Source organism: Phocoena phocoena, chromosome 1 (genome assembly GCF_963924675.1).
Source record: "Phocoena phocoena chromosome 1, mPhoPho1.1, whole genome shotgun sequence".
Classification (NCBI taxonomy): Eukaryota; Metazoa; Chordata; class Mammalia; order Artiodactyla; family Phocoenidae; genus Phocoena; species Phocoena phocoena.
In genome coordinates, this window is record NC_089219.1 from 60,974,425 (window position 1) to 60,998,300 (window position 23,876).

Here is a 23,876-nt window from a genome sequence, read left to right on the forward strand (position 1 = left end):
GTCACCGATCTCCACTTTGTCGCTTCGTCCGTCAGAACCGCCCTCAGGACAAAGGGTGGTTGGTGGAGGTGGGAGGGGTTGGGGCAAGGGCTACGGTTAGAGGAGGATATTTGCGTGGCCTGTTTACAGGTTACTCGGTTTCAGAGTCAAGGCAGTTTATTTGCACATCTCTGGCGAACCTCCGGTCTGAGGTCACACAGACGCCTGGGTGGCTCACAGGAGCCAGCAGTGAAGCTTCCCTTGGGCCGGGACTCAGGAATTTCACCAGCAGGGACCAACCAAGGGGCCCAGGGACTCCGGCTTCACTCCAAGTCCTGTGCCAGAGGGTTGGCGGCGACGCTCCGGGCGACGCCTCCGCTGCCGGCCAATGAGGAGCAGGGACCGCGTAGGGGCCTGCGTTCATTGGGTCGCGGTGGTTCCGCCCCGAGGTGAAGCAAAGCTCCCGGCCCGCTAATAGAGTCTCAGCTACAGTCCGGCTTTTGTGCGCTCGCCGCTGGTCACCCTGCTGGGCATACCTTTACCTCTTTCGCCTAATTCTTCGGTGTCTTTTTCAAGCCCCGACTCACCAGTTTCATAGTTTTATCTTCCTTGCCCTTTAACTCTCACCTTCCTTCGCAGATCAGCATGCAGGAAAAAGACGCTTCCCCACACGGTTTCCTGCCTAGGTTCCAACATTTCGCTACGCAGGCCATCCATGTGGGCCAGGAACCAGAGCAATGGACTTCCCAGGCTGTAGTGCCTCCCATCTCACTGTCCACTACGTTCAAGCAAGGGGCTCCTGGCCGGCACTTGGTGAGCTGGGTCTGTCTGGGGCGGTCCAGTGTTGGGCGGTAAAAGAGAGATGGCTTATAAATTAAGAAGGCACGCAAGTAATTTGTGAGGTTTAATTTGTGTATATCAGGAATGATGTTTACTACAGCTGTAAACCTCCTTGTAATAAAGGTTTGTATTGAATGGTTCAATGATCATATTTCTTTTGATAAGCATTTCTTTTGATAAGCAGGACTGGAAGGAACACTTTGTCCAACATGCCCTATAGATTTGGACTGATATTCATGTGATTTTGGCAAATTTGCAGTTCAAAACTGAGTGTCATAACTTCCTTAAGTTACCTTTAGCAACAAAAATTGTAAAGATATAGTAAGGAGTCAACTAAGAAAAAAATTAAGAGTCTCGTAACTCACCTGGAATCAAGATTATTCCCAGTAGCTATTAACTCCCAATATTATTCCAGTAGTTATTAATAGCCATTGAGCCAGATTCATAGTTACATTCTATCATGTGTATTACATATATTGCCTCAGATGATCCTTACAGCAATTCTAGTATGAACTAGGTTCTTATTTCTCTCATGAAAAACCTGAGGTTTGGGGATAAGTATCAATGCAAAGGCCACATGGCTAGTAAGTAGTAGAGCTGGGATTCCAGTGCAGTACTGCTCTGGAACCCCACCCACTCTTGGGCATTAGTCTATCCTGTGCTATACTACAGTAATGCTAGCAATAATCTAACCCATTGCATCATTGTGGTTTAGTAACTAAGAGCTTAAATCATGTAGTCATAGGACCTAGGTTTGAATTCTGATACCACCTCTTTTTAGCCAGGTGGTCTTGAGCAAGTTACTTGACTTATCTTGAGCCTCAGGTTGATCCTGTGTAAATGGGTTAATAATAGTACCTACCACATAAGTTGTTGATATGTATGTTAAGCTGCATTGTACATTATAACTGCTCAGTAGTTTGCTATTTCATGGTGTTCATATTTGCACTTTTTCTGTTTGATCTGGACAACAACCAGGTTAGAGAGCAAGACAGGTATTATGTACTTTTTATAGAAAAGGAACCTACCCAGAGTCATAGATGAGATAGGCCTCTGTGTTAATTACATAGCTTTTCCTTTTTTGGTAGCATACTTGATGGATCTTGGAGTATTTAAAAGTTGCTGAGGTCCAGAAGAAATTACAGTTGACCCTTGAACAACAGGGGTTTGAACTGTGCAGGTCCACTTATATGTTGATCTTTTTCAATAGTAAATACTACAGTGCTGAATAATCTGCAGTTGGTTGAATCTGGGGACATAAACCACAGATATGGAGGAACCTCGGATATGGAGGGCTGACTATAAGTTGTACATGGATTTTCCACTGAGCAGGGGGTCGGTGCCCTAACCCAGGAGTTGTTCAAGTGTCAACTGTAATTGAATACACTTTGTAGATCCAAAACCTTGATTATACTTCAAACACCTCTTTAGTGTGTTATGTTATATAAGTTGAGGAAAATTCTTTTAGACGTGGCCCTTTGTTTTGTGAAGTAGAGTTCTAAGGGCATTTCTACAACTGGCTTAGGATACTTCTAGCTACTATATTTTGTAATCAAAATGTGTACACAACCTGTCTTCCAAGTTTTTTCCTCGTGTAGGGCTTTGTGAATGTGTAGCTGCCCAAGCTTTAGCATTTAGTGCAAAAGTTAATAATTTAGCTGTGATATTAACAATTAAATGTTTTCAGAGAGCCAGCAGGGATGGTAAAATCCACAAACTCCTCTTAATATCTTTAACATGTCAGTTAAGAGCACTGAAGAGAATTTGAGGAGCTGCATGAGAAGCATCTAATTCTCCACTTCCATTTGGAAAGTCATTGAATGAATGAGAGTGAGAATTGGCACTGAAATATGCTTCTCCCCCCACACCCCTCCCCAACCACAAAGTTAAATCTCTGCAGTGAATATTTAGGGAGACATGGACTACCTTTCCATGGCAATAGCCACATGAATCTAAACTTTTTTTTCTGTCTGGAGTACAGCTGCAGGTCACATCAAGGAGGTGATGGTGGCCAGTAATGAGGATATCCTGGAGCCCTATAAAATGTCTACCCGGTTTGTCAAAAACAAGGAGACAAAAAATGCAACAAAACTTAAATATCTATATCTATAGCCATATCTATATCTGTCTCTAATACTGGGAGCTCCTGAATCAGAAACAGGTGTAAAGAGTGGTTGTGTTTTGTTATGTGCTGTGTGGGGCAGGAGGAGAAAACTATGTATAGGATTTTTAGTGAGTGTTTCAGTCCTGGCTTTGAATTCTGGCACTGACATTCCCTGTAACATTTGGCTTTACTTTCTTTAGAGCAGATTGTGAGGATTAAATAAAATGACTAGATACAGACAGAGACTGACAAATACTGTATGATATCACTTATATGTGGAATCTAAGAAATAAAAGTAACTAGTGAATATAACAACAACAAAAAAAAAACAGACTCACAGAGAACAAACTAGTGGTTACTAGTAGGGAGAGGGAAGGGGGGAGGGAGGTTAAGGTAGGGGATTAAGAGGTACAAACTACTATATGAAATAAATAAGCTACAAGAATATATAGTACGGCACAGGGAATATAGCCAATATTTTATAATGACTACAAATGGAATATAACCTCTAAAAATTGTGAATCACTATGCTGTACGCATGAAACTTATGTAATATTGTACATCAACTATACCTCAATAAAACTAAATAAATCAAATAAAATGACTGGATGAATTCAGCTAGTATAGTGTCATACATGTAAAAGGAATATAATGCAAAATTTAACAAGGGGTTGTATAGAGCTGTTTTGCCGAGAATTACTCTCTTTTTTGAGTTGCTTTTGTAGAGCTAAGATCTGAACTTCGAACATTTGTAAGATCTGTTCATAGCTTCCTGTTGGATGCTAAACAGAGCTCACAACACTTATTTTTTTAGGAAATGAAGTGCAGGTTAGAAATAGGTTTACTCTGTTGGTTCAGGTGGTTCCTGTTTCCTAATATCCCTAGATTAATGGGTAGAGGTGACTCTGACATAAAAACCACCATTTATCTAGTGGTTAGCACATGCCAGGCATCATGCAGAGAACTTATCTCATTTTATCTTCACATCAATTTTATGAAGTAGATATCTGTATTTTATTCCCATTTTAAAGGTATGGAGATTGACTCTGGTAAATATTAAGTAACTAACCTACTGGCATGTAGCTCATAAGTGGCAGACACAGAATTCTAACCCAGTTTGGCTGACTTCAGGGCCTCTCCATACCACTACGGCCACAACAGTGATGCTTCTGTCTAATGGCAAGACATGTAATAGATAAATAACAGAAAGGCATGGCAGGATGGACCTGTAGTTGAGGAAATGTCTATGTTAAGACTCTGATAATAAATTTAAATCTCTTAGGATGAATTCTAACTTCTTTCCTTCAGGGTTTTGAGTACAGCCGTTCTGGAAATCCCACCAGGAATTGCTTGGAAAAAGCAGTGGCAGCACTGGATGGGGCTAAGTACAGTAAGTGATTTTCATTTCAAAGTTTGTAAAATCTAGAATCCATTCTTATTTGTATAGAAAAAATTATAGAGGCACAGAATGTAGAATTGGAAAGAAATAAGGATTAACTAGTTCAAAACTCGTATTTTTTTTATGACATTGAATTATCTGCTTGAGGTCCCACAGCTGACTTCATATGTATATGTGTAATTATAAGGTGAAAATAAATATGAAGAGAGGCAAAATGGCAGAATTTGCCACTTAGAATTCATGTAAACGTACTCTTCGTCTGAAGCTGTCAGTATAAATAGATACAAATTAACTAAGTTTTATAATACCACCTATGAGAATATAAGCTTTCTTATACTCTGGTTCATTCACCTGCTATTTTGTGCCTGAGAGTAGCACCAAGGAACATTTGCAATAGCCAGGTACCCTTGATACTGTGCTTTGGGAGATTAGGGATTAACTCCTCAAAACTTGAATTTCTTCTGTGAAGGGAGTGGATGGCTGTTAAATCATCTTTGTACTTTTTATACAAATGATACTAAATGAGGGCAGAATCGTGAATTTAAAAAAGGAGAGTCTTAGGAGTTTTCTCACAGCAAGAGTGTAGGAATCAGAAATGTTAATATGAGCTTTGGTGTTTGTTTGGGATTGGGGGAGTTTCTTTTGTTTCGGATGAGAGGGGGAGTTTTTTAAACACTAAATTTCTTAAATTTAGTAATGTGTGGGGAATATTATTTCCCACAGAAATTATAAAGGCTGAGAGTTCATATGCCAGACACTTTTTTCAGGTGGGCTCCAGAAAACACGGTTGTTTTGAATGGGATTTATAGTTTAGCTTTCTGTATGAATTCATTGTTGGACCACAGATCTGCTTAGTAGAGAACTGCAATGTCAACCTCAACTTTTCTGAAAAAACTTTGCAAAAATTACATTTTCCAAGTTAATTGGATATCCCATCTACTGGTCACAAGTGATTTTTATCATCAAGGTGATACACTGATATTTTATCAGGATATTTTTCTTTACAGTGTTTAATGTGTACAATGCCAGTTATTTTTTTATTATTCAGTTTCACTATTTTTGTTCAATATGAGATTCAGGATCACATGTGTTTAAAGAGAATCCACATTAAAAAAATTAAAAAAAATAAAATTTATTAAATTTATCAGGTCTGATTGTGAGTTTTGTTAAAATATTTTCTCAACTGCATATCCATATAGTTAATGGATGAATCATATCTTAGCTCTATTCCTCAAGTTTGAAATTTCTTTAGAGTTTGATACTTTTAAAGTGTAATTTAATTGGCAATTGGTCTTTTGTCTCCGAATTTTGTAAAGAATTATTTCTTTGAAGCTTTTCAGAGAAATGTTATAACCAAAGCAGAATTAAGTATTTTTATTTTAAAGATATTTTATTTTTGAAATAGAAAGGGGGATTTTGTAATGGTATTAATCAGGGGATTTCTGGTGACTCAGTAGTGACGGTTGTCTTTCAGTCAGCAGAGAGAGGGATATAAAGTAATGCAACTAAATACTGTAGGTGTTTTTAACCTATAGTTCTGACATTTTGGTTTACTCTAACTTGGTTTTTACCTTAGGTTTGGCCTTTGCTTCAGGTTTAGCAGCCACTGTGACTGTTACCCATCTCTTAAAAGCAGGAGACCAAATTATTTGTATGGATGATGTGTATGGAGGTAGGTGACCTCTCTCATTCATGTTGTTTCAGCTGATATTTGAAAGACAATAAAATGGGTCCTGAATTATATTAACAGTGCTACCAGGATTATTGACTATTGATTATCTTTTCAAAATATGGTGAACAACTCTATGCTGGTTCACACTTGATAAAGGAGGAGCATAAACACTTAGGGTCTATGCTCCAGAACTTGCTTATAAGAGAGATTGTTTAATAATAATTTTATTTAAGCAGCTGGAATGAGCTTATCCCAGATATATTCTACTCTAGAGAAGATAGTGTTTAAAGAGAGAGTGTTCTAGTGTCATTAAAAATTTTTACCTCCAGTGAAGATGGTCTATAACCCAAGTCATTCTCAAAGGGCTTAACTCTACCCAACCCTTAACCACCCCACCCCCTGCGTTTCTTTTTTAGGGAAGCTTCTGAAAAGCTGTTGAAAGCTATAGACCTCTTTCCAAAAAATGTACTTAAGACTATACCCAACGTTTATCATTTTAATTTTAAAATGATAAGGCTCCTGTCCAAGAACCCTTACCCCTTGAAACCTATCCATGGATACAAATTTAAGAACTTTCATTCCAAATTGTTTAAATGCTAGTTATATAAAGTGGTAAGTGGGAAGGTAAGGAAGACAAGTTGCCCTTACCTTTAAGTAAGACTGATTTTTGTGTTCAAAACAACAGCAAAAAATTTTGTAAGTATATTATACATATATACCAAATGCTTCCAAATAATTAAAATGTGATTTATGGAATATTATTATCATTTTATCTATCTCCTATTTGAACAAAAAGTTAAATCTGTAAGTTCTTTGAAGAAAGAGACTTACTCTTAGTAATCATTTTATCCCTCTCAGAAATTTGCAAAATGCTTTATATTTTATCATCGTACCCTATGATAGTCTGATGAATTGAAATTATAGAAAAATCAAATTTTTCGTTACTATTATAATGTATTATAAAAACCTTTTGGTAAATATAGGTACAAAATCTTGAAAATTGCTGTTGATTTTTTAACAATTCTTTACATTCTTTTTCTATCTTATATTACCTAGGATCAGTCTACCAAAAGTCCAGTATATCTTTTTTTAAAAAATAAATGTATTTATTTATTTATTGGCTGCATTGGGTCTTCCTTGCTGCCTGTGGGCTTTCTCTAGTTGAGGAGAGCAGGGGCTATTCTCTGTTGCTGTGCACGGGCTTCTCACTGCCGTGGCTTCTTGTTGCGGAGCATGGGCTCTAGGTGCACAGGCTTCAGTAGTTGAAGCACGCAGGCTCTAGAGCACAGGCTCAGTAGTTGCGGTGCATGGGCTTAGTTTCTCCACAGCATGTGGGATCTTCCCGGACCAGGAATCAAACCCTTGTTCCCTGCATTGGCAGGCAGATTCTTAACCACTGCGCCACCAGGGAAGTCCCTCCAGTATATCTTTTTTTTTTTTTTTTTTTTTTTTTTGCGGTATGCAGGCCTCTCACTGTTGTGGCCTCTTCTGTTGTGGAGCACAGGCTCCGGACACGCAGGCCCAGCAGCCATGGCTCACGGACCCAGCCGCTCTGCGACATGTGGTATCCTCCCAGACTGGGGCATGAACCCGTGTCCCCTGCATCAGCAGGTGGACTCTCAACCACTGCACCACCAGGGAAGTCCCTCCAGTATATCTTTGATGATAATTTTCTTTTTCTTTTTTGGTTCACTATCAATAACAGCAAATTTTTCTTTAAATTTGCATATATATACATCAAATCCAGAACCGTTTTTTTAAAAGAAGCCATTCTAAGTTGAATGATTTATCTTCTTTCACTGTAAAACTCTAGTAGTTTGATTTACATTGTCTCATTTGTCTACTAAAGATTTCAGAACTGCATAACAAAAAGATTGAGAAAGAACAAAGGATAAAAACCAATTCTTTTCTCTTACCAAAGTATAATCAGTTTGAAATTTTATTTTGACTATTTCATTGGCATTGATTCATTTATTTTATTTTTTTAAATTTTATTTATTTATTTATTTATTTAGTGGCGCTGGGTCTTAGTTGTGGCATGTGGGATCTAGTTCTTTGACCAGTGATCGAACCTGGGCCCCCTGTATTGGGAGCCTGGGGTCTTAACCACTGGACCACCAGGGAAGTCCCAGTTCATTTATTTTAGATTTGAGTAGTAGGAAGGAATTGTTTTAAAAAGATATTGATATTTCAGGAAGCATGCCACTTCATGTTTGAAGAGTAGAGATTGTGTATTTTAAGAAACATTTTTTGCTTCACACAACTTGGTGTGGGTATCAAGTGTATTTTATTTGACTTTGATTTTTAGTTTAAAATTTAAGCCTTATATTCTTTAGTATACGAGAAGGTCAAACTATTCAAACAAAGTAGAATTGCTTTTAGTTGTTTCTTTATTGGTGATTGACACTTCCTTATATTTTTTAAGTGTTTATACTTTTAAGGAATTAATATTTCCTAATACAGTTTTCTTTTCATTTTATCTGATTCTCTTCTGCCTCAGGTACAAACAGGTACTTCAGGCAGGTGGCAACTGAATTTGGATTAAAGATTTCTTTTGTTGATTGTTCAAAAACCAAATTGTTAGAGGAAGCTATTACTCCAGAAACCAAGGTAACTCAGTTTTCAGTTTGTTTGTTTTCCTTGTGATGTTTTGTTTTCATCATTTCTGTTTGCTTGAGGAAATAATTTAAATCTGAATAACAAATTTTACTGGAAGCCATTGGAAACCATCAAGATTAGGATACGTCTGACTTCTGTGTAGTATAGCATAATGGTTAGGTGCACGCATTCTGTAGTGGGATTCAAATTCTAATTCTGTATCATGGTTGGTGTATTATCATGGGCAAATTATTTAACCAAAGTCTCATTTTTTTTCATTTGCAAAATGGGGACAATTGTACCTGCCTTATTGAAAGGTGATTGTGTGAACTAAATGAGATAAGGCGTATGAAATGCTTATTACAGTACCCAATACATGATGACTGTTAAAAAATTTGTTAGCAAAAGCAGACAATTCTTAACTGCATTACCAAGCTAGTATTGGTAACAAAAGTCATCACAGAGTTTGGGTTACAGAAAAGGAAGCTTGTAAGGAAGCCCCCAAACCCTAAGCATAGTTTTAAGGGTTCTAAGGGATACTTCAGCAAAATGATAGAAACAGAGAATGAGCCACAAGCAGTCTTTAGCTTCCATCCTGGGAAGATTGTATGCCACCGGAAGGTGTTTTGTGCTGGAATGAATGGCATATGTGATATTCTTTCTTCGGACTTCATTGAAATTCTGCATGGGGAAAAGAAGGACCAGTGCCTTTTATAAGTATCAGCCTTTTCCAACTTTTTGCTAATGATTAAAAGGTTTGAATTGTACTCAAGATTATGTTGCAGTGAATGCTAAAAAATGAAAAACTTTTCTCACACAAGTTACTTTGAAGATTAACACCAGGGTGAGCTTTGAGTGATTAAGGCTTGTTTTTAAAGGAACTTGTTTTTTTTTGTTGTTGTTGTTTTTTGTTTGTTTTCTTGCTTGGGAGAAAAGATTCTTATTAAAATAGCTGGTCTGAGTCTTTCTAAGGGAGGAAAGCATATTGTGTGTATATTAATTCTTGTCAATAGAACTTTATATAGTGCCTCTTTACCAACTTGAATTAATACATTTTTCCCCCTGAAATGTCTGCCTCATCATTTGAAGTAGATTTTTTAAGTCTATGTAAAATCTACTTTGTATTTATTTACTTATTTTTATTTTAATTAATTTTTATTATGAATGAGAATAATAAATTATTACCCAGAAATAAAGTTTTATATGTTCTTAAATAATTCTGTTCTTGTAGAATATGCATTATTTTAACTACCATGTCTTTTCTACACTAAAACTCTAGAGTAGGAAGAGAGTTAAACCAGACCACTTGTCCATTTACATAGAAAAAAGAACCATTAATCCTTTTAAAAAGAAAGCTGTAGATAATGTCAATCAATACAGTGGCAGCTTGTTTAACAAACAGAATTCTTTTCTTTGGTCTTTTCTATAACTATCAAACATCCATGATGTGCCTGGATTGTGCTTGGTTTTTGAATAGACAGATAAATATGATACTGTCTCTTAAGTGAGCTGTGGCCAGGTTTTCTGTTGTGTGTGTCACTTTTCTTCCTCACTCTAAAACCCATTCTCTTCTTCAAGTTCTGGGGACTTATTTTGTAGGTTCTAGTGCATCTGGCGTTAAGTTACTATTCAGGATATTTTTGGCGTCATAGAGATAGTTCTCTTTACTGAAAATTCCAGAATGTAAACTTAGACGACCTATGTTATTTATCTTTGAGAACAAAATTCCCAGACATTGAACTATCTCTTTGGAATTCATCCTCTTTTTAATGGAAAATAATTACAATAATTAACTTGAATGCTTTTCTGCTTATATGTACACTATCTCATTTGATCCTTACAACAACTGTATAAGGTAAATATTATCAATCCTATTGTATAGATAAAAAATTGGAAGAACGTACAGGGTTAGTTACTTACCTATGATGACTTCTTAGAAATTCACGGGGCTGGGATTCAGATTCAAACCTTTAAACTTCATCATCTATGGTCTTCCAATGTAGCCTCCCAGATGGTTACAGTATATGAGATAGATGTTTGGCAGTGTGTTTTTACAAACTATTGTCATTTACTGAATTGTTTTAGCTTGTTTGGATTGAAACTCCCACAAACCCTATCTTGAAGATGATTGACATTGAAGCCTGTGCACATACTGTCCATAAACATGGAGACATTATTTTGGTCGTGGATAACACTTTTATGTCGGCATATTTCCAGGTAAATGAAAATAATATTTTTGGCATGATTAGTAGACTACACAGGTACCTGTAATTAGGAGAGGAAGGACTTGTTTACATTAAATTACATGAAATCTGCTTATAACTATTGATTAGACAAAGAATTAAAATTGGATCTTTCCTACCATTAGTTAATATCTTTTCAACACTACGTTAATATGTTGTGTGGGACTTTGTGTGTTTTAAATGTTGTCTTAATTAACTGTGCAAACTCTCTGAAGACCTGGCCGTATTATATGATTGTATATGTCAGTGCCTTACACATAGTAGGGGTTTCAATGTTTATGTTTTGGTTCCAGGTCAGTTATATTATTTTATATATATTTAAACCTGGCTAACTTTTCGAATAAAAGGAAGAGAAAAGCTATACTCAATGACATCTCAGTGTACATCACACATTATTTCTCCATTTGTCTTCCCTCTTTCTAGTTTGTCTTCCCTCAGTGCTTCAAAGACCATGCCCTGCCCTCTATATCTTTACCTTATTTGTATCATGAATTTCTACTCCATGTTTCACCTTGTATCTGTGAGTACAGCTCCTTTACAGTGCTCCTTTTAGACTATCTCTTTTCCTGCCTGTCCTCTACATACATCTCTTCCCCACTCAAACCCTCCCATTCATCCGCAATTCCTTTCTTTCTTTTCTTGTACATTTTCCCAGATTCTCCTTTTCTGCTTTGCTCCTTTTGGTAGATCATCTTGGGATCTCTCTATAATTGACTGGTTGTCTGCCTTTTCCCCACACGTTCTCCTTTTCTTTCCTCTGAGTAACCTAACTCTGTTTCCTTTCTTTATTAGGAGTTACCATCTCCCTGCTATTTCCTTTTTGTCTGTATCCTGTGGTCATTCTTATTACACCTCCTGTAGTTCACCTTTATTCTGCAGAGCTCCTGAAACCCGAGCTCATTTTCTCCAACTCTTCAATTAGGCAGATGTTACAAGCTCAATTGTTTATATTCCCTGCTTCTGTTCTGGGTCCCTGAAGTTGGCTGACTCCCTAGGAGTCTGCACAAAGCTGTTCTTCACCTTACTCCATTTTATTCGGAAGGCACTACCATGTTTACCTTCCTTTCCTGAAACACATTTCCCGGCTACAATGTGTTCAGATGGCTTCATGTGTCATCTACCTTTGGCTCATGATATAGCTTCAGCTGATTCTTTTTTTTTTTTTTTTTGGTACGCGGGCCTCTCACTGTTGTGGCCTCTCCCGTCGCGGAGCACAGGCTCCGGACGCGCAGGCTCAGCAGCCGTGGCTCACGGGCCCAGCCGCTCCATGGCATGTGGGATCTTCCCGGACCGGGGCACGAACTGGTGTCCCCTGCATCGGCAGGCACACTCTCAACCACTGCGCCACCAGGGAAGCTCCAGCTGATTCTTATATCAAGTAAGGCAGTCTGTTTCCAAGTGAAAATCTCCTGGAATCATCTATTTGTCCCAGGTGATTTTCACTCTTGGAGTCTTTATCCCAACTCCTTACCCCATCTACCACTTACAGTAGGGCAGTTATTATAGCATAGGATTGCTCTAGCTGAGTCATCATGAGTCCTGTATATTCCCAAAGAGATCGCATGAATCATTTTAGCTGGGCCTGCCCAGGTTACTCATCAGGCCTGGCCCTTTTTCTCCTATTGTTGTCACTAAAATAGGTCCAGTTTTTCCACCTTTCTGAAGCCCACATCACATTCCTCATGCCAGGGACTGCAATTTGCTTCATTTCAGTCTGGATTCATTCCAGTTGAATTAATCAGAATCACAGTGTCCCTAGGCAACCACAAACCAAATGTGGAACCACATTTGGTTCCACAAAGCAAATCTTCTGAAAAGATCCTCTCATTATTTTACACTCATGAAAAGTGGGTATGTTCTGTCTTTCCTGTCTTTTGTCTTCTTGATCTTTTATAAGTCTCACAAAAGGCAAAATGGACATACAAGCATAAAGTTTCCACGTAGAACCTCTGAATTCCGGTAGTCTGAGTCCTGTCCTACCAATTTTTAAAATCTGAGTGATCTATTTTATTTTTCTTAGTCCCTTTTCCCCATCTGTACAATTAGTCATAAACATACTGATTTTATTGAGTTAGGTAAAGTATTTTGAACAATGCTTCACTGGGTTATGTAAAGTAACTCATGATTCTTGGAGCATAATGGCATCAACAGTTGTTAGTTATTGGTTTTTATTTTTCCTTTTGACCATAGAGTTTACAGAATGTTAGCACTGGAAGAGACCTCACACATCTAGTTTGACTCATCACTTTAGAGATGAGCAAACACATATGTAGAGAGTGCTTTGAGGAATACCACACTTAAAATGTCCTATTTTTGAAACCCTAAATGAAAAGTCCCATAGCCCCCAGCTAGGGAGGTTAAACACACACACACACACACACACACACACACACACACATGCGTGTGTGCACGCACACACACACTTTATTTTAAAGGAAATTTAAATGGAAAGATGTTGATATTACATTATTTAGTGAATAAGTTGATTATTAGTTTAATTTTCACCGTAAACAAAGACATCTAAGACTAAAGAATTACTTTGCAGGAAAGTTCAGTGAGGGAAAACAATCTAAACAAATTTCCTTATAAGTGATTTTATACTTGACAAAACTAGTATAATAAAAGAGTAATTAAGAGTCAAGATCATGGCAAATCGATAAATAACCACAGCATACATTGTAAGGTTTTAATGATTAAAAACCTAAGCAAATCACTTTTATACTTACTTGACAGAACAATTGCTAAATCTTTGTGTCAACTATTCTGTGTTTACTGAGTCATAAAATGCCAACATCTCTGCTAAAGGTAATAAATTTAGGGGCTAGTCAGCAACTGTTCTAAAGAAACAAGTTCAGAAGACCTGTTGACCTGAGTTTATCTGCTATTTCCAGAAAATTTGTGCCTTTGGATTTAATACTGGTTCTAATACTTTGTATTTTTATTTGGTGTGAGGGAGGAAAGGGAAAGATAATACCAGAGTTCCTGGAAATTTTAAGATGTGCGTATTTTTAAAAGTTAGAATAGGAATGGAATTTACAATAATAAATAGGCAGGCAATGAAGCATATTTTCAAGTGATTTCCCATTTGGAATAAAAACCTTTTATTCTTTTCAGCGGCCTTTGGCTCTGGGAGCTGATATTTGTATGTATTCAGCAACAAAATATATGAATGGTAAGACAGTCTTCACTTAGAATGTTCTTTTCCATCAATAGATGAAAGTAGCATAAGACTTTATCCTTTTATCCCTTTACTTCTATTATTCAGGTTTTCTCTGTGACTCAGGTAGAAAGTAAGAAAATACTTTGATTAAATATAGGACTTCATTTATAGCAGACAAAACTATGCTCATGATTTAACAGCAGAGGATTAAAATTTACTATAAATGTTATATTTTTATCCTGCTGATAGCTTAAAAAGAAACATTTAATTTTTACATGATTTTAATTTTATTGTTTAAGGTATAGCTTTTGCTGAAGTTTATTTAAACTGATTCTATAGGGATTTTTCCCAGAGTATTTTCAAGTGAAAGTCACATTTTAGAAATTATAAGCTGAGGAATAAACATATGTTGTTTTTAACTTAAAGTTTTTTGTTTTTGTTTTTTTTTTTTAGGCCACAGTGATGTTGTGATGGGCTTAGTGTCACTTAATTCTGAGAGGCTTCATAATAGGCTCCGATTCTTGCAAAATTGTAAGTATTTAAAAACCCAAATTTCCCCTTATGCTGTCAAAGTGATTACATTTGATATTTGTATTTCCACTAAGTGCTGTGAAGTGATAGCATTCCACTAATTTAGGAAGAAATGAGAAATAGTGGGAAAAATTCTGATTTTTTAGAGGAAAGAAAAATTGGGTTATAAAAATACAGTTATAACATAATAGGGCTTTACAACATGACCAAGAGATATGTTTTGTTATTTTTCAAAGCCATGTTAATTTTGATCATAATTTGGTAAAGCTCAAGTAAATTTTTGTTTTTTTCTGTCCCACCGAGCATCACGTAGGATCTTAGTCCCTGACCAGGGATCAAACCTGCACCCCTTGCATTGGAAGCATGGAGTCTTAACCACTGGACCACCAAGGAAGTCCCTCAAGTGAATTTTTAGTTTTATGACTTAATGGATTCTTTTGTCTTTTTTTTTAAACATTTGGAATGATGGCTTTCTTATACTATACCTTTTATATCTGAAATGATGATAACTTTTAAATGGCACTTAACATATAAACTTATATTTTTCAACAGGTGTCTAAACGTCTGTTTTCTGTTTAGATTTTTTTTTATCTCAGGTATGGAGAAGGGTTTATTGAAAGAGACTTGATTTAACCACTGTGATTTGACAGAAAGATAAGATACAAACATAATTAGGAATAAAAATCCCCTTCCAGGGAATACATGTTGGGTAGCAAAAGGGGGCACTGAGGAAGGAAACCAAAATTTATTTCTTGATAAATTCATTTACAAAAAAAAAAAGGACTGAGGCACGTATCCTGGAAGCATGGGAAATCACAGGCTGCTTTAGACAAAAGCTAAATAGAATATTGGTAGAACACTCAGAAATAATAGGAGCTGAACTGCTATTTTCTCTGTGTATTATAATACTCTGTCAAAGAAATACAAGATTAAACTATATCCTTTCATTAAAATCATAGAAAAGATTATTGATGCTCATATTTGAAAAGTTCATATCATTGTATTTGTACTTAATTTTCAGGATAATTCATTTTCCCTCTCATTTTTTAAAAAATAAATTTATTTATTTATTTTTGGCTGCATTGAGTCTTAGTTGCTTCGCGTGGGCTTTCTCTATTGCGGTGAGCAGGGGCTACTCTTTGTAGCGGTGCGTGGACTTCTAATTGCAGTGGCTTCTCTTGTTGCAGAGCACGGGTTCTAGGCACGTGGGCTTCAGTAGTTGTGGCACTCTGGCTCAGTAGTTGTGGCTCACGGGCTTAGTTGCTCCACGACATGTGGGATCTTCCCAGACCAGGGCTCGAACCCGTGTCCTCTGCATTGGCAGGTGGATTCTTAACCACTGTGCCACCAGGGAAGCCTTCCCCTCTCGTTTTAAAGCCCATTTCACTAAGCATGTTTTATGCTTCATTCTCATGTTTCTAATTTGATATATTAATTTTTCCCACTAAAACTCAAACATTGGGCTTTATAGCTAACTTCTCAGAGTCACTATAATGAAAAAGAGCAGTGGGAGGATTTTCTGGGTGCCTCATCACCTTCAGACTAATCCAGGACATGTTCATTTTGCAGCTCTTGGAGCAGTTCCATCTCCTATTGACTGTTACCTCTGCAATCGAGGTCTGAAGACTCTACAAATCCGCATGGAGAAGCATTTCGAAAATGGAATGGAAGTTGCTCAGTTTTTGGAGTCGAATCCTTGGGTAGAAAAGGTTATTTATCCCGGTATGTTAATCTGCTTTCTAAGCACATATGCTTACACTAGGATTTTAAGTGTTATCCTATGCATCCTGTTTATGTAACATTTGTTTGTAAGTTAGGTGCTTTCATGTATTTTTATGTTCACTTATTGAGCTTTTTGTGTGTCTGTGTGTCAGGCTTTTTGGTGGGTCTGATGGTAAAGAAGATGGACATGATCTCTGGCCTAGAGTTGTCTATAGTCTAGTGGTTGCTTGGATGTTAAAAAATTAATCTTACATATTTGATGTTCCTGTCTTTAGCTTGAAGGTTTGTGTATACCTGTTCCAGGATTGCAACCTTGTACTTTCCAGTAATTTGCTGGTAATCTTATCAGTCTGATATTCTGCATTAGCTCTAACTTTTATCTGATATAGATTGAGACTTGATACTTGGTACCAAAACTCCCCCAAAATTCTATTACTTTTTTTTGGAATTTCTTCACCTTTACAACATCTAGAAATGCTCATGTGAGTTAGCAGACTTACATGTTACTCTTTGAATTTATTTTACCAGACTTTTTAATTGTGGTCTGGTCGTCTTAAGTAAATAGTTCTTTTAAACCCTTTTGAGGTGTGCATCCATGTAGTCTTGGGTGTAAAGGAGAATTAGGCTTGATCCCTGCCCTTAAGGAATTTAGATAAGGCAAGGCAGAAATACATATGAGATTAAATGCCCTAATATGTACACTAGGTATAGAGCTGTTGACTGGTGTGCATTTTGAATGGAGGAAGGGAGAAAAGTTTTGGGCTGTGCCCTGAGGAATGGGTAGCATTTGTTAAAAGGTCATGGACAAGACATTTCAGATTTTTTCCATAAGTGTTTATTAAAGCCAACCATGGGCCAGGCCTTGTACTCAGAACTAGGATCCAATTATTAATAAAAGAAATAGCTTTCTCCTCATGGAGTTAGTCTGGTGGATAAGACAGACATTAAGCAAAAAAATTACAGAGGATATAATTAACAGAGGGAAGGGGGCAGTCAGTGGAGAGAATGTTCCAGGTTAAAGGGACAGCATGTGCAAAAGTCCCAAGATGAAAAAGAGTGTGGTGCCACTGGTGTAAAGAAAGCTGGCATGGCTAGAGCAAGGAGAGACCAGAAAAGATAGGTCAAAATGAAGCTAGAGAGATGGACAGGGACCAGAACAAGAGGTCAGATGTCAACATGGCATAAAGCTCATTATTAGGCTTATTTGCAGTTGACTTAAGCAAATGGTGATTTTGTTGTTCTTCTGAAATTACATGTTTGACTCTAAAATAAGACATTCATTATACCTTATGACTACAGGACTGCCCTCTCATCCTCAGCATGAGCTGGCAAAGCGTCAGTGCACAGGTTGCCCAGGGATGATCACCTTTTATATCAAGGGCTCCCTTCAACATGCTGAGACTTTCCTCAAGAACCTAAAGGTAAACTTTCAAACTAGTTTTTTAAACTGTAGACGTTAAGACCTTCTTATAACATTATTATAGTCATTATTTCTCACTTCCACCTGACTCATATTAATGTTGTTGTACCTGGAGTTCACACCCACAAGCCTCTTTGTCATGAAATGCTTTGGGTTGGAAAATCACTTGAAACAAGAGTGATGCAGTAGCAGATATATGAATCTGCTTACTTAACTTATTTAACTCTGCAGACACTGCCGTCCATTTGAGAGAGACAGAATGTTCTAATCCATTGGTTTTTAAATTTAAAGTGAACCGTCTTTTCAAATGAAGTATTATGTGAAACCACAGTAGTGTGTGGTCACTGCAATGCCCAAAGACTGTTCTGAAATCCAGCCTAGGAATGGCTTTCTAATCCCTGCACCACCCAGGTTGCATCTGCCTGGAGTGACGGAAGGGAGGCCTTTGCCTAATGTTCACAGAGGCAGGAGGCTCTCAGGGGCCCTGGGAGAGAGACCTGTGTAACTCCATACTTTGGGCTTACTTTGAGCTCATGCAGTAATGTATTTAAGACTGAGTTTTAAATACTACAGATCTAAAGAAAAGGATGCTTCTGGATTAGTCAAAGTTCTATTGGTTCTAAAATTTGTCCACTTCTAAAATCAGAAATATAGTTGTGCACATTTGATTTAACACAGTTGTGAGAAGAATTTTTAATATGTTGTGAAATTCTATGACACTATAACACTAAATACAACAACCAAGTTTTTTTCCCTTCTTCCCTAGGAAGGGGTTAAATAGATGTATTAATTTAGTGAGTGATACATATTAATGAGTAAATTTGTATAACTTGATAGACATTTAGAGATTTTTATTTAAAGGGTAACCGCAGAGCTAGGTCTCAAGTGTAATAATTCTGAGGTTTTAGAGCTCATGTTATTGTGCTGGGTCTTAGTTGCAGCTCAAGGACTCCTTAGTTGTGCCTCATTGGCTCCTTAGTTGTGGCACGTGGGCTCCTTTTATTAGTTGTGGCAGGCGGGCTCCTTCCTTGTGGCTCAAGGGCTCCTTAGTTGATCTTCATCTGCTCCTTAGTTGCAGCATGTGGGCTCCTTAGTTGCGGCTCACTGTCTCCTTAGTTGTGGCACATGAACTCTTAGCTGTGGCGTGCATGTGGGATCTAGTTCCCTGGCCAGGGATCGAACGTGGGCCCCCTGCATTGGGAGCGTGGAGTCTTAACCACTGTGCCACCAGGGAAGTACTGATCAATTTTTAATGTTTTAAAAGTTAGCCCATAATATGTCTAATTGGGGCTTCCCTGGTGGTGCAGTGGTTAAGAATCTGCCTGCCAATGCAGGGGACACAGGTTCGAGCCCTAGGCTGGGAAGATACCACATGCCGTGGAGCAACTAAGGCCGTGTGCCACAACTACTAAGCCTGTGCTCTAGAGCCCATGAGCCACAACTACTGAAGCCCATGTGTCTAGAGCCCGTGCTCCACAGCAAGAGAAGCCACCACAATGAGAAGCCTGTGCACTGCAATGAAGAGTAGCCCCCTCTCGCCGCAGCTAGAGAAAGCCCACGCACAGCAACAAAGACCCAATGCAGCCAAAATAAGTAAAATAAATAAATTAATTAATTAAAAAAAAAGTCTGGTGAAATCATTGTTATAGATTTTATTCTGATTTTTTCTCCAAGTTTTTATCCAATTTGTAGTTTATTCATAATTGCACCATTTTCCATCCCCCGTCCCGAGGCCATTTTATCAACAACATTTATTTTTAGATTTTAGTATTTTTATTTTAGTAGAAGATCTATATTAATATTTTCTTTGCCACAGCTATTTACGCTGGCTGAGAGCTTAGGAGGATATGAAAGTCTTGCTGAGCATCCGTAAGTATTTCTGTTTTTCTCAGTATTTTAACTTCGATTTCAGCTGTAATGATTGTTTGGAAAAGGAGTAGGATAAAATCAGGGATCATTCAAGATATTTAGCAATAAGAGCAGCATGACACTATCTAGTTGGAATGGACTCTAACTCCATAGAATGGAGACCCTGATAAAAATCTAATGGGGGCTACTAAACAGTAAGCTGCGTCCTCCCCAATTTTGTTTTTTTCCTATTTGCCTGAAGGAGATTCCAGCAGTAATTCTCTGACCTCCGAACCAGGGCCACTTGTTCTACTCTACTCTGCTCTGGAAGGGAGGTTGGAGACTTTGTACCAGAAGGGCTGATTTTAAGACTCCAGGGGAAATTGAGAATGTGTTTCTGATTAAAAAAAAAAACCCTCCATACTCTTATTTATCAGAGGAGAGCCCTGCTAGTTACCATCAAGTCTGTTTGTTTTCTGTTTTCTGTAGGGTAAATGGCTCTGTGTCATCTGTGACATAAACCCAAAATTCAACTGTATTCCTGACCCTTCATTAACTGACCCAACCAATTCATCTAATTTTATCAAAGCACCAGAGGATAATAGAACACAAAACAGCCTAAGATCAGGGAGTCCAACAGCTTATATTACAGACAAGGAAACAACGGTTCAGAAAGTTTTGCTGATGAATCAAATGTCACACAGGAATATGTTAGCAACTTCACTCTTGAGGCTTTGCATCAGAAACTGTGAGCCGAGTGTTTAAAGCAGCCTCGATCTGGATTTAAGAACATCAATCACTTAACCTTTGTGCTTCAATCTTTTCATCCATAAAATAGTATTAATAATTAAAATAATGATTATTATTTAATGATTATCTGTCCCAGCAAGCATTCCTGAGCTACATCCTGTTTTTCTTTTTACGTTTCTATGACCATATATTATAATTATTACAGGGATAAATCAATATCATTACCTATTAATTTTCAACTGTATTAAATGCATGGTATGTTTCTCTGTTTTAATTTTCATGAACATTTCTTTTTTTTTTTTTTTGCGGTACGCGGGCCTCCCACCGCTGTGGCCTCTCCCGCTGCGGAGCACAGGCTCCAGGCGCGCAGGCTGCTCCGTGGCATGTGGGATCTTCCCCGACCGGGGCACGAACCCGCGTCCCCTGCATCGGCAGGCGGACTCTCAACCACTGCGCCACCAGGGAAGCCCTTCATGAACATTTCTGAAATAACTATGTGCAGAGGAATGTCAGGGATTACTAACATTTAGGCACATTTCCTGCCCTGGTTTAGTAGTTTATAGTTCATGCGGAGAGTCAGGCAATTTCATAATCTTAAAAAAAAAAAAAAAATGAAGCCCAAATAATGATTCAAATAATTAAGATAAGCCATAGAGGTTTTTGTTAGTCTTTCAGGAAAATGCTTGCTAATAAGTCTGGATGCACAAGAGGGCACACTCAGCATATGAAATTGGTTTATTTTTTGTAGTAATGCAATGTATATTACTTTAAGGCTCTCTTAAAAGTAGACCTCGCTTGATTTATTTAGGGATGTGGTTTAAAGTTGCTTGGCCCTTAGGAGCTCCAGCTAGGCGCTAACCCCAGTGCCAGTGGAAGAATAAATTTAGGTCAGAGCTTGTCTGTTTTATCACCCTCATTCTGTGTCTCCCAACAACGCTGCAACCAGTGCAGCATTGCAGTCAGCGGGGAGGAAGCTGAGCCGACATGTACTGGGTTGGTCTCCCAGCCTAACAACGTGTGTTAACTTGGTGACCTTAGAAAACTTACTTATCCACTCTCAATTTCAGTTTTCTCGATTGTAAAATGTGGATAACAGTGTACTGAGATAAGGAAATTGACTGAGGACAGGTAACTTTTACAAGCCCAACACAGCCAGTATGTGGAGGGGCTGAGAATCATACCCAAGTCTATTGGTCCCAGAAGCCTAAGTTCTTATTTCTACACATTCACTCTCTTTTAAGGAATTAAGAGCCTAAAAAGGCAGAACATTTTAAGGAGGATGTTTGCATGTAAAACTTCATTAGAGTGATCAAAGAAGATATTCATTTACTCTGGATACAACTCAGATTTTCTTTCCATGGGCCTGAAGTGGATAGGAGAAAGTGATTCCTTCTGCTGGTGGTGGAAGGGGATGGTGGAATGTTGCGGGCAGTGTACATCTAAGTGCTCCCTAAGACTATATAAGCCTCCCCTCCGTGATGCCTCAGCCCACAGAGATTCTCCCTCCTCTGAACTCCGGCAGTTCTTTATTGTCCATACTTGTTTGGTATTTGATGTAGACTGTTCTGTTTTGTGAATTGTCATAGTCTTTAGCTCCTGCTTTGTTACCTAAAGAAAATATCTCATTCTTCTTGGTTTCCCAATTCTTACTATAGAGCCTGAACCATAGTAGGTGGTCTACCCTTACCCATGCTGACAATGACGATGAGTTGCTACGTGATCTTGAACATCCTCTGAGGACTCTGTGTCATGAGTTATGTGTTGGAATTAATTCCTAATGCTTAGTGATTGCTACCAGTGATCGTAGGTTGTCTTTCCCTGATCTGCCTCAGAAGGTCCAGTTCTGGATTGATCCTTTGATCCAGATGGAATTAATTCTGACCAGCTCTTGATCCAAGAGGCCTCTTATAAGTGCAGCTGGTTGGTCATGGGGTGTATGACTTCTGGCCAAGGCCTCATTCAGGTTGGTGTTAAAATCCACACACTGGAGGCTATGTCTTCCCCTCCTGCATGGGGGTGTTTGACTGGCACCTTCAGTGTCCGATTGAGTATACCTTACTGATGGTATGAAAACAATAAAAGATCTTTGTGTTCATTTAAAATCATGACTAGAAATGATAATTTGCACAATTCCTTAATTTTTTGCCTGCAAAACATTGTAGGTGTATGAAGCATTTGATATTGAGAGTAGAAAAATTTTGAAAATAGTTGCAATTTATGAGATAGAAACATGCATCCCCCTGCTACAATATAGTGATCAAAATTTTGCTCATTCTTCCTTTCAGGGCAATCATGACCCATGCTTCAGTGCCTAAGAGCGACAGAGAAGTCCTTGGAATTAGTGACACACTGATTCGACTCTCTGTGGGCTTAGAGGATAAACAAGACCTACTGGATGATCTAGATCAAGCTTTGAAGGCAGCAGTAAGTTTTATTTGTGTGTGTGTGTGTGTGTGTGTGTGTGTGTGTGTGTGTGTGTGTGTGCGCGCGCGCGCATGCGCGCACGCTTAATCTTGGGAGCGGCGGGTCACTATGTTTATAGAGTGGCCTCACTATGTTTATAGAGTGGACTGTAAACGTTTTCTCTTTTCTTATTACAATATACAGGGTGTATAAATGTATAGGGAAATCAGTCGAAATGCAGATTTAAAAGAATGTAGTCTTCAGAAAAGAATTCTTGGAGGAGGTGAAGTCTTTGCCTGAAGGTTTAATAACATATTTTTCTTGTGCACTGTTAACACAGCACTCTCCAAATGCAAGTCACAACTAGCATTCCAGAACTGCTATTAGAGGTTGCTTCCTGCAAAAAGATCAAAACTTCTGAATAGTTGAATGGACCATTAATGAGCCTTTGCAGAGTTTTCAAGTGAAAATTTTAAGGGACTTTATTACCTTTCACAACTGTAATCTTCCTGGTATCATTCCTGTTAAAAAGTTTCCTCTTTCCCTTATTGTAATTGACAAGTCAATTCTGTTAAGATCTTTTTGTTAATTTGGATATACATTTGCCTCTGAAGGAGGTGAGATTTGTGCTGCTATTGGGGATTGTGTTCTTTTTTTCAAGCTGAAGATTTATATTGATCATGTTTACAATCTAATGGCATTTCATTTTTCATGTTTTCTGAGGAATTTAAATTATTAAATGAATGTTCTTAAATCAAGGGTGATTTTGTATATTGTTGAAAACAGCACTCAAAGCAATGGTTTACACTTAATTACCATAAGCCAAAAATCAAATATCTGAAAAGTCTGTGAAATTTTACTGATTTAAGGTTGTACTTACTATTTTTTTAAAAAATAAATCTTATTATCAAATGTATCCCATTGTGATATTTCTGTACTATGTGGCATTAAATTGTATTCCTGGGCCCTTTTAATTCCCAACTCTTAGAGGTCTCAGCCACTTAATTTTTATAAATTCAATTGTGTAATTTTCATGCTCAAATCTTAGTGTTTGCACATTAGTTATAAAATCTGTACGGGGCAGGTCAAAAGCCACTTTTATAGAGAAATATTACTTCTTATATTTTTATCTGAAACAATAAATTTGTTGAGGCTAAAGGAAGAAATACTTCCATAGCTAGAAGCATAATCAGCAAGTTATTGTCAC

At 37.8% G+C, this 23,876-nt stretch overlaps 1 protein-coding gene across 1 annotated transcript; it reads left to right on the forward strand.

The window, feature by feature from the left end:
- The first annotated feature begins 455 nt into the window (after positions 1-455).
- Positions 456-23,583, forward strand: CTH (cystathionine gamma-lyase). Its single transcript, XM_065877987.1, has 12 exons — positions 456-792; positions 4,232-4,313; positions 5,899-5,994; positions 8,495-8,604; positions 10,678-10,809; positions 13,950-14,007; positions 14,449-14,526; positions 16,096-16,248; positions 17,548-17,669; positions 19,485-19,537; positions 22,552-22,690; positions 23,010-23,583. The coding sequence occupies exons 1-12, from the start codon at positions 625-627 to the stop codon at positions 23,034-23,036; spliced, it is 1,218 nt and encodes a 405-aa protein (XP_065734059.1). The 5' UTR covers positions 456-624; the 3' UTR covers positions 23,037-23,583.
- Positions 23,584-23,876: the final 293 nt, after the last annotated feature.